Source organism: Cynocephalus volans, chromosome 7, assembly GCF_027409185.1.
Source record: "Cynocephalus volans isolate mCynVol1 chromosome 7, mCynVol1.pri, whole genome shotgun sequence".
NCBI classification, from domain to species: domain Eukaryota; kingdom Metazoa; phylum Chordata; class Mammalia; order Dermoptera; family Cynocephalidae; genus Cynocephalus; species Cynocephalus volans.
Window position 1 is genome coordinate 145,068,871 of NC_084466.1, and position 18,019 is coordinate 145,086,889.

An 18,019-nucleotide genomic window follows, 5' to 3' on the forward strand; every position below is an offset into this window, starting at 1 on the left:
GGAAAGGATCAGTGATTGGAGTCTGGTAGGGATGATAGAATTGAAAAATGTTTATAATTGGTTAGGCATAGATAAGACACCAAGCAAAATGGCTGGTGGTGTTAGGACAGGAGCAGGATCCTGGATGAGCCATGCTTGCCAGGCATTACCCCTTTAGTTATATTGTGGGGAGGTCTGGATTTTCTCAGGGAAGGAGGCAGGGGAACTGGGAAGGTAAGGTTGGTACTTGGGATGCTGAGGCACATCTACTTACCAACATCATTGAAGCATTTTTATATTTTTTTCTATTTGGAAAGGCTGTAATCCTTGCATACCTAATATCAGATTTGTTGGTGGATTGGAAGGGTGTGTGTGGCAGAAAGACAGAACTTAAGAGTGGCACCAAGGTCTTTGCCCTGAGCAACTGGGTGAAAGGAAGTGCCATTTACTGAGATGGTAAGCATTGGTGAATGAGCAGGTTTGAGAGGGAACCATCAAGGTTTTAGTCTTCAATATGTTAAGTTTGAGATGATTAGTAGACATCTAAGAGGAAATGTCAAGTAGTAGTTTTAATTCTTGAGAGGTTTTGGGGCTGGAGATAATAAATTTGGGAGGAATTGGAGTATAATTCTACTTTGTATGATTATATAATAGCCTTTCCGCCACCAAAATCTGACTCTCGGCATCCTGTCTCTACTGCCTAAAGTTATAGCATTAGAAATCCGTTTATGCTCTTAGGATTATTAAACTATCATAACCAGTGGAGAAAGTAGCATATTAAATCTTTGTGAAAACTCACTGTAATGTGAATTAGTTTATTACACCTTTTTCAAAACAGCTGAGATCTGCTACCTTGAGGAAATTCCCATATTGATAGAAATTATGCAGGGAGAATTATGCAGAGATGTTGCATGAGGGATCAGATTATGAAGTGGTAGAAGACTTTTTTTTTTTTAAACTCAGACATAATTGATTATACACATTTTTGGGGTACAGAGTTGAGTATAAAAATTGTATACAGTATGTGATGATCAAATCAGGATAATTAGCACATGCATCATTATAAAATGTATTCATTCTTTGTCTATTAACCAACTTCTCGCTAACCCCCACTCTCCTCCTCTTTTCCACCTCTAGTAACCACAGTTCTGTTCTTTCCTAGAAAAATTTTTTATGAACATATTTTTATAAAGAGGGAGTCTTGTATGGCCTTAAATGTAGATGTCAATATTAGATTTTTAATCGATGGGGAAGTATACAAAGTACTCCTTGTGGTTATTTGGGTTTTAAATTAATGTTCAATTTATCAATTTATGTTTTAAATAATTTTGGTTATAGAATACAGAAAGCTACAAATTAAGACATTTAATTTTCCTTAAACCTTTAAATTAAGTTTACTAATCTTGTCTATTTGTAAACTTACTAATTTAGAGTGAAATAAAGACAATCTATAGAGTTTGACTATAGACCATTCCTTCTAATAATTGCTGGAAGTTATATAAAATATAGTACTAACAAAGTCAGAAATAATTTTGATTGCTGTTTTCTGTTGTGTAGAAAATTAGATATTTTTGATTACAGAGTGAAATTAAAAAAAAATCTGTAGAATCCCATTTTTTGTTTAAATAACAATATTTTGTTTAAATTAATTAAATTAATAAATTTAATTATTACTATTAGTTTCCTATAGCTGCTTTAACAAATTACCACAAATGTAGTATCTTAAAACAATACATATTTATTAATATGTTGCCATTCTGGAAGTCAGAAGTCTGAAATCAGTTTCACTGGGACAAAATCACTGTGTAGGCTGGGTCACACTCCCTCTGGAGGCTAAAGGAATCTGTTTCCTTGGCTTTTCCAGCTCCTGGAACTGCATTCCCTGGATTTCTTGAGTCCTTGTTTCTTCTTCCATTTTCATATCCAGGAGTACAGCCTCTTGCTTCAGAGGTCACATTGGTTTCTTTTTCTATAGTCAAATCTCTCTCTCTTACAAGGACACCAATGATTACATTCAGAGCCCACTCAGATAATTCATGATAATTCCTACCATCTCAAAATGCTTAATTTAATCACAAAGTCCCTTTTGCTATATAAGGTAATATTCACAGGTTTAGGTGATTAGGACCTAGGTATTTTTGGGGGCTGATATTAAGCCACATGTAAACTTGTTCTGCAATATGTGATAAATATATTAGATTTAAATATATCCCTGACTCAAGATTTTTTCATGCCATTATTCTCTATCAAACTCTTTTCCAAGTAATACCCGATGTTACTTGATGGTTTCCAACTCTGTTTTTAATTTTTTATTTAGAAACAATTTCAAAGTCATAGGAAAGTTAAAAGAATAAGAATACAATGACTATTCAAATGCCCTTTACTCAGATTCACCTATTAACATTTTACTCATTTGCTTTATTATCCCTGACTTATATGATTTAAGATAAATGTTCATTTTCTAAGAAGACACAAGATTCATACCAGCAGCTGTTGCAGCTACTCAACTTTGCTGTTGTAGTACAAAAGCAGCCACAGACAGTACTTAACTGAATGAGTGCGGCAGTGTTCTAATAAGATTTTATTTCAAAAAACATATAGTGGCTGGATTTGGATTTAAATGATTTTTCAGTTACTTAGAATAGTAGGTAAAAAACTTTTTTTTAGAGAAGCAAGTTTCCATTAATTTCTCTGATTATCAAGAAATAGTTCACAGTCTTTTCACTCGGAAATAATGAAATTTTCTATATCAGATTTAAAAGATTATGTCATTATCAAAGAGCTAATCTAGGATGCTACCTAGTTTGCACCTGAAAAATGAAAGACCCATATAATGTAAGCATTGAAAAAGATCTTGACAATAAATGAATAAATAACTAGGAGAATGAACAAATGAATGAATGAAAAAACTGTATGGGCCAATGTTTCTCAAATCAGAATTTGCTTGGAAGTTTTAAAATTTTGTGATTCAGTTGTAATCTAATACTTTTTGCTATAAGCAAATTTAAGATTAACTGCCTGATCTCATGACTGAGTATTTCCACTTGATTGCAATGCCAATGTTTGTGTTGACTGTTAAGTAGGGACCAAGTAGTATCTCTTTAATTACTGTAGGCTAAAAAGAGCACAGCTAAAGTGTACTAATACTTTTGTGACAAGTGAAGGACAAATGGTGATATGCCATATTATATGATTAAAAATTTTTGTAAAAAGTGGAGGAAAGAAAAATGGTTGCAGAATTATGTTGTCAAAATAACATAGATATGCTAAAATTATGTAAAAAATATGTAAAAGGCACATAAGAATTAGTATCACTTTGACTTAGGACCAATTATTTAGTCTGAGCAAAAATATCATTCATGATATTAAATGAATATTAATTTTATTAGTTTTATGTTTGTTTATATATAATCTATACATTTATATTGTTTTATACTTATAAAAAAACTTTAAGCATAAGGAGTTTATGTCTAGTATTTGAGCATATTTTATTTTATTTTATTCATTTCTTTTTTTAAATTTATTTTTATTTTTATATTTGGCCACAAAACAAGTCTTAATACATTTAAAAAGACTAAGATCATAGAAAACATGTTCTCTGACCACAATAACAGAAGGAAAATTAGAAAATTCACAGATGTGTGGAAATTAACACTCTCCTAAATAAACAATGGGTAATAAGAAAAATCACAGGGAAATTAGAGAATACTTTGAGATAAAGATCAGAGTGCAACATATAAGAATTGATAAATTGTAGATCTCATGCAGTGCTTAGAGGAAAATTAATCCTTGTAAACACCTATATTAAAAATAAGAAAAAAAAATTCAAATCAGTAATTTAAACTTCTGCTTTAAGAAAATAGACAAAGAAGAGCAAGCTAAACCAAAAGCAAAATATAAGTAGGGAATAACAAAAATTTTAACAGAAATATATGAAATAGGGAATTACAAAACCAAAAGTTGATTCTTTTAAAAGATCAACAAAATTTGCAAACATTTATCTAGACTGACCAAGAAAAAAGGAGAAAAGACTGAAATTACTAAAATCAAATAAGTCAGGGGCATTGTTACATTGTCATTATGGTTTTTTATGGTGGTAAGATTTAGTTTCTTTCTCTTTCTCATTTGCATTTTTGTTCTAGTAGTGAGTTTTGTTCTTTCTTGTGTATTTGTAGTAGTGATTATCATTTTTTGGATTCCAGATGCAGGACTTTGTTGAGGATTTCTTGTGGGGCTGGTCATGTGCTGGTGAACTCCCTCAGTTTTTGTTTGTCTGGAATAGACACTATTTTCCTCTCATTTCTGAAGGATACTCTTGCCTGGGTATAGTTTTCTTGGCTGGCTGTTTTTTTCTTTTAGTATTTTGAATATATCACCCCATTTTCTTCTGGCCTGTAGAGTTTCTGTTGAGAAGTCTGCTGTTAGTCTGGTGGGGGCTCCCTTATAGGTAACTTGACATTTTTCTCCTGCTTCTGTTAAGATTCTCTTTGTCTTTGAGCTTTGCCACTTTGACTACAATGTGTTTGGAGGGGATCTTTGAGCCTCCTGGATCTGAAGGTCCATGTCTCTCTCTATGCCTTGACATTTTCCATCATTATTTCATTGAATAGGTTTTCCATGCCTTTTCCTTTCTCTTTCCCTCAGGAACACCCATGATTCTAATGTTTGTGTGCTTATTGTTGTCTGATAGATCTCTTAGATTTTCTTCAATTTTTAGAGTTCTTTTTTCCCTTTTTTTGTCCACCTGGGTTATTTTGGAGACTGTCTTCAAGATCAGAAATTATTTCTTCTGCTTGTTCTAGCCCGCTGCTTAAGCTATCAGTTGAATTTTTTATTTCAAGGAGTGAATTTTTCAGTTCCATGAGTTCTGCTACTTTTTTTTTTTTTTTTTTTTTTTTTGTCTTTTTCATGACCAGTAAGGAGATCGCAACCCTTGGCTCGGTGTCGTCTGCACCGCGCTCAGCCAGTGAGCGCACCGGCCATCCCTATATAGGATCCGAACCCGCAGCTGCAGTGCCGCTGCGCTCCCAGCGCCGCACTCTCCATAGTGCACCACGGGGGTCAGCCCTGCTACATTCTTTTTTAAGGTATTAATTTCTTTGTAAATTTCCTCTTTCATATCCTGAATTTTTTTCTCATTTCTTTATGTTGTCTAACTGAGTCTTCTCAGAATTCCTTTTCAGTCATTTCAAGGGTTTCCTTAAATACCAAAGGACTGGTATTTAAGAATTACTGTATTCTTTTGGTGGTGTCATATCTTCTTGGCTTTTAATATTTATAATATCTCTATGTTGATGTCATCTGGTAGAGTGGTTGCTTCTTCTATTACTCTGGAGTAGACTTTGAGGAGAGAGACATCCTCTTCTTTTTCTTGTCTCTGCTGGTGACTCTCCTTATGTCAGTGCAATTGCGTGCCTGGTGGGCTGCCTGCATGGTTGCTGTGGCTACTGCTGTGGCGTCAAGCCGTTTTTGTAGCAGCTGTGGCTGTAGCAGTGGCTGTGAAGTGGTATTTTTGGCTTGCTCTCTTGCCTGCTTCTGGGTGGAGGGGGCTGCCTTCTGAGCATATTTTAGTTTTATCAGAATTAAAATAATTTGTGGGTCCTAAAGTTTGATGAAAATATATATTTTTTACGAGCATTCCTTCTACTGCTTAAGTTTGAGAAACACTGATGTAGGCTCATATCCTACATTTTACCAATGAAGAAACCAAGAATCATGAGTAACTTCATAAACATGAATGGGAAAAGGCTGTATTTTCAACTTCATAGTATTTGAAATTATTCTGTGCCAATTAATAGTTTTTATTTTATTATGCATGATATTTTTTCTCCCTTTGAGGATATGTAAGGCTCCTTGCTGAAGCCGGTTTTGGTTGTTCTTAATAATAATGATGCTATGAAAAATGTAATCTTTATTTTCATATTTGTTTAATACTTTACAAGTGTTTTTTTCCCCCACTGTTTTTTTAAAATTAAATATTTGTGATAACCCTTGGGGGTAGATTATTATCTCCATTTTATAAATGAAGGTTTGATGATGGCAGAGGTAAACAGACTTGCCCAGGGTCACATTGCTCATAAGTGACAGAACTGGGTTTTGAATACATTGTTTTCCATTTTAATATTTCTGCTAAAGTAAATCAGAAATTTTATGTTATTTAAATAATTCTTTTAGATTGTGATATTTATTTGAACATATCCAAGTCTGATTGAGTATATGATTTTTTTCTTCTCTAGGCATTACATTTGCTGTTAGTATTTTCTTGTAAGTTATATTTTAGACCATTTATTATGTATGTTGCATTTACTAAACTGACGAATATTGGAGTCCTTTTTTTTCTTTGGCAGCTGGCCAATATGGGGATCCAAATCCTTGACCTTGGTGTTACAGCACTGGCGTCTTAAATTCTCTTAATTCATATGTTCTATTTTTATAATTCTGAGGTCTTTGTTTAATGCAATGTGGTGTTTGATTTTTTTTTTAATAGGTCCTGATTGTTCTTTGAATGTTCCTTCTACTGAATCTTACTGGATTCTGCCAAATGTTAAACCCTTCAGTCCTTCTGTAGGTCGGGCATCACATAAAGCAGTTTTACATGGGAAATTTATGTGGGTGATTGGTGGATATACTTTTAACTACAGCTCTTTTCAAATGGTCTTGAAGTAAGTGTTTATTTTCAGATTTTCACAGTCTTTTTTAAACTGGATTTTTTTCCTAAATGACTTTATTGCTGTCCAAATATGTAAATGGTTATTTCTGTGATAGTGTCTGTTTGCTTCATGGTACTGATTTGGGAATATGTGAACTCAAGATGTCCATAGTCAATTATTTGTCATTGTACATTTAGGTTTGTTTTGTGTAGAAATTTCATTACCTCTCTAGAATGCTTTTGATAAATTCTGAGTAAGAAAATAATAACTTCAAATAAGGGCAGGCCATGCTTGTATGCAGCATAAGGAATCATCCACCTTTTATTTATTTCAGGATAAAGTATAATCACGTACATAAAAATACTTTCGATTTGTTCTGTAAATTTAAATTTACTTGAACTTTTACCTTATATGTACTTTAGAAGCTTTTGTTGGGAAAAAAGTGCCAGTATTATGAAATAGATCATTCATTTACTGTTGGCTCAATAGAGATTATTCTCTGCACAATTGGATGATAAGGGGTATCACATGGATGGCAGCTTTATCTGATTTCTCTTTCAGCTGATGATTGTATTTTATGAACCATTCAGTAACAGAATCAAGAGGAAATAGGAAGAATCGTTTGATTATCAATGTCGTTTTCAGGGTGATATTCAAAATATATAATAACTGGTTCTACTTGGGTGTCAAGCAATTAGAACTAGCCATGGACGGCATACCATAATGATGTGTACCCAATAGCATTGCCAAATTTAACAGACAAATATACAGGACATCCAGTTAAACTTGAATTTCAGATAAGCAATAAATAAAATTTTAATGTAAGAAGGCTGCTTGCAGTATATATATATATTTGTTTAGTCCCAAATATTGCATGGGTCATACTTTAATTAAAAACTTGTTTGTTGTTTATCTGAAATTCGGATTTAACTGGGCATCCTGTAGTTTTTCTGGCAGCTCTACCCAATGAATATATTAACCCTGTTAATTTTGAAGATTTAAAAATTCAACTAAGAGGATATTGCTTTAAAACTATGATTGAATGTGATTGGAATTAAACTATAAAATAAAATAAATTCTGGGGGAGGGAGGGAGCATTTTAGGTAAACACTGAAGTGAAAAATTAGAATTCTGCAATAATATATGAAGAATAAAATATAGTGGAAACAATTGAAAGAGAGTTGACAGGATTAAAATGAATGCTTAAGCTATAAGAAGAACCTGAAGAAATAATGAGATTTGTGTGGAAACAAAAAGGAAATTAACTATGATTAAGGAAAATGAAAAGCCTATGAAAATAGACTTGAACTTTGAATTAAATTGTGGTGTTTCCAAAGTTGTTATGACAAAGAGCTAAATTGTCACAGAAACATGGAAATCTTAAAAGTTTGTGTTGTATGCAAATTGAATAGCATATTTAAAATTAAGTGATAACTATTATTTGATATTCTCTTAAACATATATTTTCCATTTCAACTAGATAGTTTAACTTTTTTTTGGTCTGAAACCTGGTTCTTTTCACTAAAGTGTTTGTATAGATTGTAATTAGCTATGAGGTATCAGACTAGAAATAACTTTGTGCTATTTCCACAGATTAGAGAATATTTTTCATCGTTATGAATGTAGTTCAATTCTTAGGTAAGGAAATTAAACAGCTTTTAGAAGTGATAGTGTTAGTCATAACTTGATTTCTTTTCTGTAGTGGAATTTATTTGGTGGATAGATGGTACATTTTAAGACAAAATCATTCAGGAAATATAAAAGTTCTGTATTAGTGTCTATTAAATTAGACTGACTATTTTATAGAATCTATGTGCATTAACATTAGTGAAAATTAATATGTATTAATGAGTATAGCAAACTTTTGAACAGTTACTATATACTAAACTTTTGGGCACTTACTATGTTCTTGTTGCTTTGGCTGTATCAGTGGACATAATAAATGTTTCTGTCTTTGTGAAGTTAGTGAGGAAAGATTCGCAATGAAAAAATAGACCTATTTATCAAAGTAAATTTTATGCGCATGTATACATATATAGAGATAGATGGATAGAGAGAGAAAGTGAGAGAGAGATAGCGGGGTGAGGAAGTCAGGAGTGCTAAAGAGGGGAGAGTTGTGATTATAAATTTAGTGGTCAAAGTAGGAGGCTTCATGAGAAAAGTGGGAACTGAGAAAAGATTTGAAGGAGGTCAGAGCATTGTTAGTGCAATTATCTGAAGGTACAGAGAAGAGCCAGACCAAGGCCTTAAGGTAGGAGCTCCTTGAAGTGTTCAAGGAGCAACAAGGAGGTCCATGTGATTTGCATGGATATATCAGAGGGAAGCAATGAAATTAGAGGGATAATGGAGAAGGGAGACAGATCATGTAGGGTGTTGAAGATCTTTTGAGAGTCACGGGAGGATTTTGAGCATGCTTTGACCTATACTTTAAAAGAGTCACTATGGCTGCTCTTTTGACAATATACTGGGGATCTGGAGGAAGAGTAGAAACAGTGTTTGAGTTAGAATGAGGTTATCAAGGGAATGAGTTCTAGATAGAGAAAAGAAATGAGGCTTAGGCACTAAGATGTTGGGGAGGAGAGGAGAAACTAGCAAAAGAGTGACTAGTGAGATAGAAACACAGAGTGCAGTGTCTTCAAAGGGAGGTGAAGAGAGTACATGAGGATTAAGGAGTGGCTAATGATGTCAAATGCTGATGATTAACCACCTCAACAGAAACAGTTTTACTGGAGTTGGTGGGGTTAAAAGCGTGACTAGAGTTAAAGGAGGTGATAGAAAGCTGGGTGAGAGTGGGGGCAATAAAGAAGTGGGGTGGAAGCTTAAAGGGGAAATGAGGTCAATGATTTTTTTTTTTTTTAATAAATGGGAAAATAACACCCTGTGTATGCTGATGGCAATGATCTAGTAAGACACCCGCCCCCCCTCCCCCCACCCAAAATGGTGATGTGTAAAACAGATGGAAGAACTGCTGAAGTGCTGTTAGATCTAATGCACAAGGAACACAAATAACTCAATTATAGCAGGGATCAGCAGACTGCAGAGTAGGGGCCTAGGCACTGGGAGCTAAGAATGATTTTTGCATTTTTAAAGGACTATCAAAACACTACAACAAAACAAAGAAGAATATGTGAGATCATTGTGGCCCACAAATCCTAAATATTTACTGCCTGGCCCTTTACAGAAATAGTTTACCAAGCCCTAATTTATGGTAATTTGGTGGAAAGCAGTGTATTGGCTTCAGATACTGGTAGTAGGTAGGTTTAGTGATACAAGTCTCCAGAAGTTATGTTCTGATCGATTACATTTACTCATTTTTATCATACACATGTATCTTATAACTCCAAGCTAGGAAATAAGTTAAACAATGCTGAAAACAATTTTGGTAACCCTTACCTTTCTTGTGAAAGGGCACTTCCTTGCTTTTCCTGATGAGTTGGAGGAAGAAAGAGAAGTGTGGGGATAATAATTGATAGTGAGCTTCTTAAAACAGGACCCTATTTCTTGGCCAGATGTTTCCTCTTGTATGTTTTAGCAAATTAAGGAAATTTGAACGTAAAGTATGGTGACAACCAATTGAAATTCTGTTAGATAAGCATTTGAGATCCATAGTTTGAAACTTCTATTTTCATATGTGTTAGACAAGAAGAAAAATTTTTAATTTTCTTTTTGTATCTTGTAATCTAACAGTAACTTATTTTTAAAGAGCTTCTATACTACTGAATTCATTTTTTGCACAATCTTAAAAAAATTGTCAGTAAACAAGCTATATTTGTGCATAAGAAATATATGCATCTTGGTTAATTTATATAATGCTAAGCTAAGTGTGTGTAAAAGAATAAAAATGAATACCTAAAGCAAATGGGAATTGTAAAAATGGGGAGAATTTTCATCTATTTCTAAGAAGAAAAGCTGGCTTTTTTTAAAATTTAAAAATGCAGAACAGCTCACTATTGTTTAGGTTAATTGATTGGTTGAAATTATTAAAGCAATTAGACAAATTAATTTCAGTAATAAATGTCCTAGTCAAGTTAATGTACATTATACATTTAGGTGATTGAATCCTAATTTAGAATAGGTATATCTTGATTGAGTTTTTATTAAAAATTCTCATATGGCACATAAAATTATGAGTTTTTTAGTTATAATTCTTTTTGAATTTAATGAGTACATACAGGTGAAGAAAAGCATATGCAAAAAAAAAAAAAAAACCAAAAGTGAATCTTAGCTTATGAAGTTATTCTCTCTTCTTGTTTTTAGTTACAATTTAGAAAGCAGTATCTGGAATGTAGGGACTCCATCAAGGGGACCTCTCCGGAGATATGGACACTCTCTTGCTTTATATCAGGTATGGCTCCTGCTTTTTAAATTTTAATTTTTTTTTTTTTTTGAAGAGTTTACCGTAGGAGAAAACATACTAAGTTTCAGATTGATTTCAAACACTTAACGAGCACGCTAGATTGTGTGGATCACAATTGCTTGAGATATCATGGACTCATCTGCTATTTTAGTAAAAGAATAGATTTTAGTAGAATCTCCCATTGGACATGTAAAGAAGTTAAGATTGAGTTTTTGTCCATGGCTTTATACCTAGTCATTAGGTTAATCACTTTTTAAAAAAAACTGTGTTAAAATACTGATAACGTAAAATTTACTATTTTAACTACTTTTAAGTTCAATGGCATGAAGTACATTCACATTGTTGTGTAACCGTGGCCACCATTATCTCCCGAACCTTTTTCATCTTGCAAACTGGAGCAAAAATTCCCCATTTTCCCCTTCATCCAGCTACCTGCTTTCTGTTTCTTTGAATTTGACTTCTTTAGGTACCTCATGTAAGTAGAATCACATAGTATTTGCCCTTTTGTGACTGGCTTGTTTCTCTGAGCATAACATCTTCAAGGTTCATCCATGTTGAGTCATGTGTCAGAATGTCCTTCCCTTTTAAGGCTGAATAATATTCTATTATATGTACATACCACATTTTGTTTATCCATTCATCTGTTCATGTACACTTAGATTGCTTCTACCTTTTAGCCATTGTGAATAATGTTTCTATGAACATGTGTATATCTTTCTGTTTGAGTCTCTGCTTTCAGTTCGTTTGAGTGTATGCTCAGAAGTGGAATTGCTAGATCATGTGGTAATATTGGTTTTCACTGTTTTCTAGTGGCTGCACCCTTTTACATTTCTACCAGCATTGCAGAAGGGTTCCAATTTATCTATAGCCTCCTCAGCATTTGTTATTTTCTGTATTTGTTTTTTGATAATTGGCCTCCTAATGAGTGTGAAGTGGTATTTCATTGTGATTTTAATTTGCATTTCCCTGATGATCAGTAATGCTGAACATCTTTCAGGTGCTTATTGGCCATTTGTTTATCTTCTTTGGAGAAATGTTTGAACTGTTTCACTGTTTTTGAATTGGGTTTTTTTTTTTTTCATTGTTGACTTTTAGGAGTTCTTTATTATTATATTAACCTCTTATCAGATATATCATTTGCAAATATTTTCTTTCCTTTTCTGGGCTGTCTTACTCTCTTGTAAGACAAAAGTTTTTATTTTTGATATAGTCCAATTTATCTATTTTTTCTCTTCTGTTACCTGTGCAGCAGGTGTTATATACAAAAAATTCATTGCCAAATCCAGTGTCATGGAGCTTTTCTCTTTCTCCTAAGAGTTTTAAAGCTGACTTAATTTTTATGTATAGTGTAAGATAAGAGTCCAATTTCATTTCTTTGTATGTGGATAGCCGATTTTCCCAACATCATTTGTTAAAAAGACTGTCTTTTTCCATTTAATGGTCTTGGCATCCTAGTTGAAAATCATGTGACCATATATGTGAGGGTTTATTTCTGGGCACTTCATTCTATTCTATTGATCTGTATGTCTGTCATTATGCTAGTACCACACTGTTTTGATTACTGTAGCTTTGTAGTTAAGTTGTGAAGTCAGAAAGTGTGAGATCTCCAACTTTGATTTTGTTTTTTAAGATTGTTTTGGCTATTCAGGGCCTCTTGCAATTCCATATGCATTTTAAAATAGAGTTTTCTATTTCTGCAAAAAAAGTTAGTATTTTGATAGGGATTGTATTGGAATTAGTTATTTTTATGTTATTTTTTTGTGGGATTCATGAATTTAGCATGATTAAAATAAGAGGTCACTGCACTGGTTATTATTTTGAATCAACAAAGATTCATGTATTTTGTGGACTGTGGGGTAGTAGGCCTTTTAAATCAGAATTTATATATATTCTGTGCTTAGGTAAAAAAAATTTGGAAAATACAGGAGCAGTATAAAGAACAAATTACCATTCTTTTTTCTATGCATACATATGTTTTAAAAATAAAATAAAAATCTCTCTTTCTTTTTATATACATATACTATATATGTTTCCTTTTCTTTAAGTTTTGAGTTTTAGTTTTAGGGTTTTTTTGTAACAACTTTATTGAGATATAATTGCTATATCATACAGTTTACCAGTTCATTGGTTTTTAGTATATTCAGAGTTATGCAACCGTCTCTTGAAGATTTGTGTAAGATTGCAGAGTTGTGTAGTCAATTTTAGGACATTTTTATCACTTTACAAAGAAACTTTATGTGACTTACGACTGGCATATATCACTTAGCATAATATTTTTAATGTTTATCCATGCTGTAGCATATGTCAATATTTTATTCCTTTTAATGGCTCAATAATATTACTTAGTATGGTTACCACATTTTAGTTTTTCAACAGTTGATCGACATTTGGGTTGTTTATACCTTTTGGCTACTATGAATAATGCCGCTATAAACATTTGTGTATAAATTTTTGTGTGGACATATATTTTATTTCTCTCGGGTATACACATAAGAGTGGAATGGCTAAGTTTAATGGTAACTTTATGTTTAACTTTTTGAAGAATTGCCAGACTGTTTTCCAAAGTGGCTATACCATTTTACATTCCCACCAGCCATGTATGAAGGTTCCCATTTCTGTACATTCTTGCTAAACACTTGTTAGTATCTGTCTTTTTGAGTATAGCCATCCTAGTGGTATGAAGTGGTATCAGTGTAGTTTTGATTTGTATTTCTCTGTTGCTTAATGATGTCGAACATCTTTTTATGTGTTTATTGGCCGTTTGTATATTGTTTTGGAAATATGTCTATTCATGTCTTTTGCCGTTTTGAAAATTATGTTATTTGTCTTTTATTATTGAGTTCTAAGATATTATATATTTTAGATACAAGTCCCTTAAGATATATCTTTTGCAAATATTTTCTCCCATTCTGTGGACTGTTTTCACTTTCTTGATGGTATCTTTTGAAGTGCAAAAGTTTTTTATTTTAATAAAGACCAATTGATCTTTTTTTTTCTTTTGTTGCTTGTGTGACTTGGGTGTCATACATAAGAATCCATTGCCAAATTTCAGGTCATAAAGATTTTTTCTATTTTTTTCCTTTAAGAGTTTTATCATTTTGGTTCTTACATTTAGTTCTTTGATTAATTTTGAATTAAGTTTTGTATATGGTGTACAGTAAGTGTTCAGCTTCATTCTTTTGCATGTGATGCTAATTCTCCCAGCACCATTTGATGAAGAGATTATTCTTCCTCTTTGAATAGTCTTGGCACCCTTGTGAAAAATCAATTGGCCACAGATGTATGGCTTTATTTCTGAACTCTCAGTCCTGTTCCGTTGATTTATGCTAGTAGCACACTGGCTTGATTACTTTTACTTTGTAGTAAGTTTTTAAGTGTGTAAATTCTCCAATTTTGTTCTTCTTTTATAAGATTGTTCTGATGTTTGGCATCACTTGCAATTTCATATGAATTTTAGAATCAATTTGTCAGTTTCTACAAAGACCCCTGCTGGGATTCTGATAGGAATTGTGTTGAATCTGTAGATTGATTTGCAGAGTATTGACATCTTAATAATGTTAAGTCTTCTGACCCGTAAATATGGGGATTTCTTTCCATTATTTAGATCTTTTCAAAATTTCTTTCAACAATGTTTTGTAATTTTCAGAGTATAAGTTTTGAAGTTCTTTTGTTAGATTTATTTCTAGTATTTTATTATTTTTGATGCTTTTGTCAATGGAATTGTTTTCCTAATTTCATTTTAGATTCTTCATTGCAAGTGTATAGAAATAAATTTACTTTTGTATGTTGATCTTATATCCTATAATGTTGCTGAACTCATTTATTAGCTCCAATTTGTTTTGATTTCTTCGGATTTTCTATATACAAGATAATGTCATCTACAAATAGAAATATTTTACTTCTTCCTTTCCAATTTGGATGCCTTCATTCAGTTTTTGCCTATTTGTCCTAGCTAGAACCCCCAGTACAACGTTGAATAGAAGTGGCAAAAGTGGTTATCCTTGTCTTGTTCCTGACTTTAGGGGAATGCGTCAAGTCTTTCACCGTTAAATGTAATGTTAGTGGTGTATTTTCCTTAGGTGACCTACAGGTTGAAGAAGTTCCCTCTACTTGTAGTTTGTTGAAATAGTGATGATTTATATAATTTTATATATCATTTATTTCAATCATATGTGATTGAAATTATTTGTATAAATTATGAGTGCAATAAACATTTACTAAAGGTAAAATGGAAGCATATGGTATCTGCCCATAGCTATGAGAAACAGTAATAAAAATGTATTTCACACGATGCACAAATGTGGACTACCTTTTTGGTGAACAGTGCTTGATAAAAATAGTGAGTAATTGAAAATAGCACAAAGCAGTAAAATAGATGGTAGAATTCAAATGTAACAGCTAGGGACTTAGATCATTCAAATACTGAAAACATAGTCTATGAGTAATGTAATGTCTCTGAGTAATATAAGCAACTTAGTCTGTTACTTGCCTGTTGTATGGGCAGAATAAATTATTTTTTGTTGTAGAACTACCTCGCCCTTAAGTTTTAAGTTCTTGATTAGCTTATTGCATTTTCCATTCTCAGAACAGTAGTTTGGTGTTCTCTTCCTATATGATAATTAAACATATTATTAATTGACTGTGTAATGTAAATGTTTTAAGTAAAGTGTCTTAAAGTAATGACATGCTTGGATATTTTCCCCTTTTTTAATGTAAAATAATTAGTTATCATTGCTCATGTGTTTCCATTTGACATTTTATAAATAACTATGCCTTATGCATGTTGTGAGAAATTACTAAAATTTAATGTTTAAATTTAGCCTTTATTTTACATTAATATGTATTCTAAAGAATAACTTTATTTTGTCTATTAATATATGTATTTTAATTTACAGGAAAACATCTTTATGTATGGAGGCAGAATTGAAACAAATGATGGCAATGTCACAGATGAATTGTGGGTTTTTAACATACAAAGTCAGTCATGGAGTACAAAGACTCCTACTGTTCTTGGACATGGTCAGCAGTATGCTGTGGAGGGGCATTCAGCACATATGATGGAGTTGGATAGTAGAGATGTTGTCATGATCATAATATTTGGATATTCTGCAATATATGGTTATACAAGCAGCATACAGGAATACCACATCTGTGAGTTACTTCAAAATGTAATTTCTTTGTTGGTTGAAAATTTTTATCTTTAATAAAATCTTCCTATGAATTTAGTCAAAATGGTGAGTTATTGTAGATCAGAATTATAAGCCAAGAATTAATAATTTTAATATAAGCTTTTTGACTATTAGATTTTGTCCTCTAATATTTAAGTTTATCTTAGCCAAATGAAGGGAAATGTTACATACTATTCTCATTTTCCAAGATTTGAGAGTGTTTTTAAATATGAGAAATTCCAATAGATGGTGCTATTTCTTGGACTTATGAACCAAGAACTAAAACTAACCCAGTCTCTTTACTATGCGTTCCATGACTTCAGGATTTTTAATTTTTAAGCGTTCTATTCCTAATCTTATTGCTATATCTTTATGTATGTACTACTTCTTTAAAATAAGCTTCCCAAAGACAGTCTGTTGGTATCTGTAAGAGATCATTATCCAGTGTGTGAAAGTAACTAGGGCAATTGACATATGGGTTTCTGTATTCTTCCTTTATTCTTTTTTGTTTTTCTGGTACTTTATTTTTAATTCTTTATAACATTTCAAACAGTGTTACCTTTTTGTTGTTTTTAAAATCTCTACCTGTATACCCTATGGTTGCTATTTAGATTCAGGAACATACCCCATTTTTGGCTCTGGCCTGTGTTATAAACCTAAGTTCTTGGCTCCTTTGTGCACAGACTTAGAGTACTTCAGTCTTAGTGGAAAAACTCATTTGTAACAACATGAGGATGCTTGTGTGCTCATAGGAAGATTCCTCTTCTAGATACTCCACTGTTTTCCCCTGAAGTCCTTTTAAGTGATAGCTATTTTCATCTCCATATCCTTAGTACAACAGGGCTGAAAGCGATAGACCTGTTCTCCTTACTCTATTCTCAGTCCCTCCTCCTTTAAATCACTGGCTTTGAATCTTATGTCATCAGACTGTGACACCTATTACTTCACCTTCTTGCGCTCATCTTTTGCTCCTCAGTTCACTGTTTTATTTCTTGATGAAAATAGTTTCTGGTTCACTATCACTCTGTTCAGCATACATTAGTCAAATATTTTTGTGATTTAAATATCCACTTAAGTACTTCTTCTAATATCTGGCCTCTCAATTTCCTGATCTCTCTACCAAAGATCTGTTTTCCATCCTACTTGAGCCACCCTCTCCCATTGTCATACTCTTTGACCTTGTCATTTCAGTACCTGCAATGAGTCCAATAATTTCCATTTCAAATATCTTAACTGTTTAAATACCACTGATATTTCCAGCTTAGTACCCACACTGACAATCTTTAAACCTTCCAAGAGCATTTAGTTCATTGTGCTTCCCATCAGGTTTTCCACTCTCTTTTTCATACTTCTAACCTTTTAAGTTCATAATCACTGATCTCAAGGTGTCCCTCAATGAAGTGTGGTACTTCTGCCAATCTAGCTTGGTCTGTCTCCCACCTCTCCTGGATGACTCTTTTATAATTTTCTTCTCTCCTCAAACTTCCAACACTTCCTTCTCTATCATCACTCTCAGCTGATGATATCACCTGATTTTACTGAGAAAATAGAAGTAATCAAAAGAGAACTTCTGATGGGAACATGCTGGAGTGTAATAGTTATTTAAATAAGCAAAGCTGCATTGAATAAGCTTGCTTATATACATCTTTGTCATAATAAACTCATGATATCATTGAAGCAAATGTGACTGAGTTATTCTGGTTTTTCAGATGGACCCAGGAGCTGTGTAAGCAAGAGATATATATTTTCTGTGTTGAAGGGCTGCTTTGTTTTCTGATCTTGTTAGGAATTTTTGGTTTTATTGTAGTGCTCCAGGAATGATGTAGATATTTCTACTTTTAAAAAACTTATTGAAATTTTCTTTG

At 32.7% G+C, this 18,019-nt stretch overlaps 1 protein-coding gene across 4 annotated transcripts in view; it reads left to right on the plus strand.

Annotated features, from left to right (window-relative positions):
* The window catches only part of ATRNL1 (attractin like 1), an 819,545-nt gene that overhangs the window by 52,492 nt on the left and 749,034 nt on the right, over positions 1 to 18,019 (plus strand). For all 4 annotated transcript variants that reach the window (XM_063102060.1, XM_063102061.1, XM_063102062.1 and 1 more), the window contains exons 6-8: positions 6,467 to 6,641; positions 10,887 to 10,974; positions 15,882 to 16,137. In XM_063102060.1, coding sequence (XP_062958130.1) covers positions 6,467 to 6,641; positions 10,887 to 10,974; positions 15,882 to 16,137 — 519 coding nt within the window. The remainder of the gene's footprint in view (positions 1 to 6,466; positions 6,642 to 10,886; positions 10,975 to 15,881; positions 16,138 to 18,019) is intronic.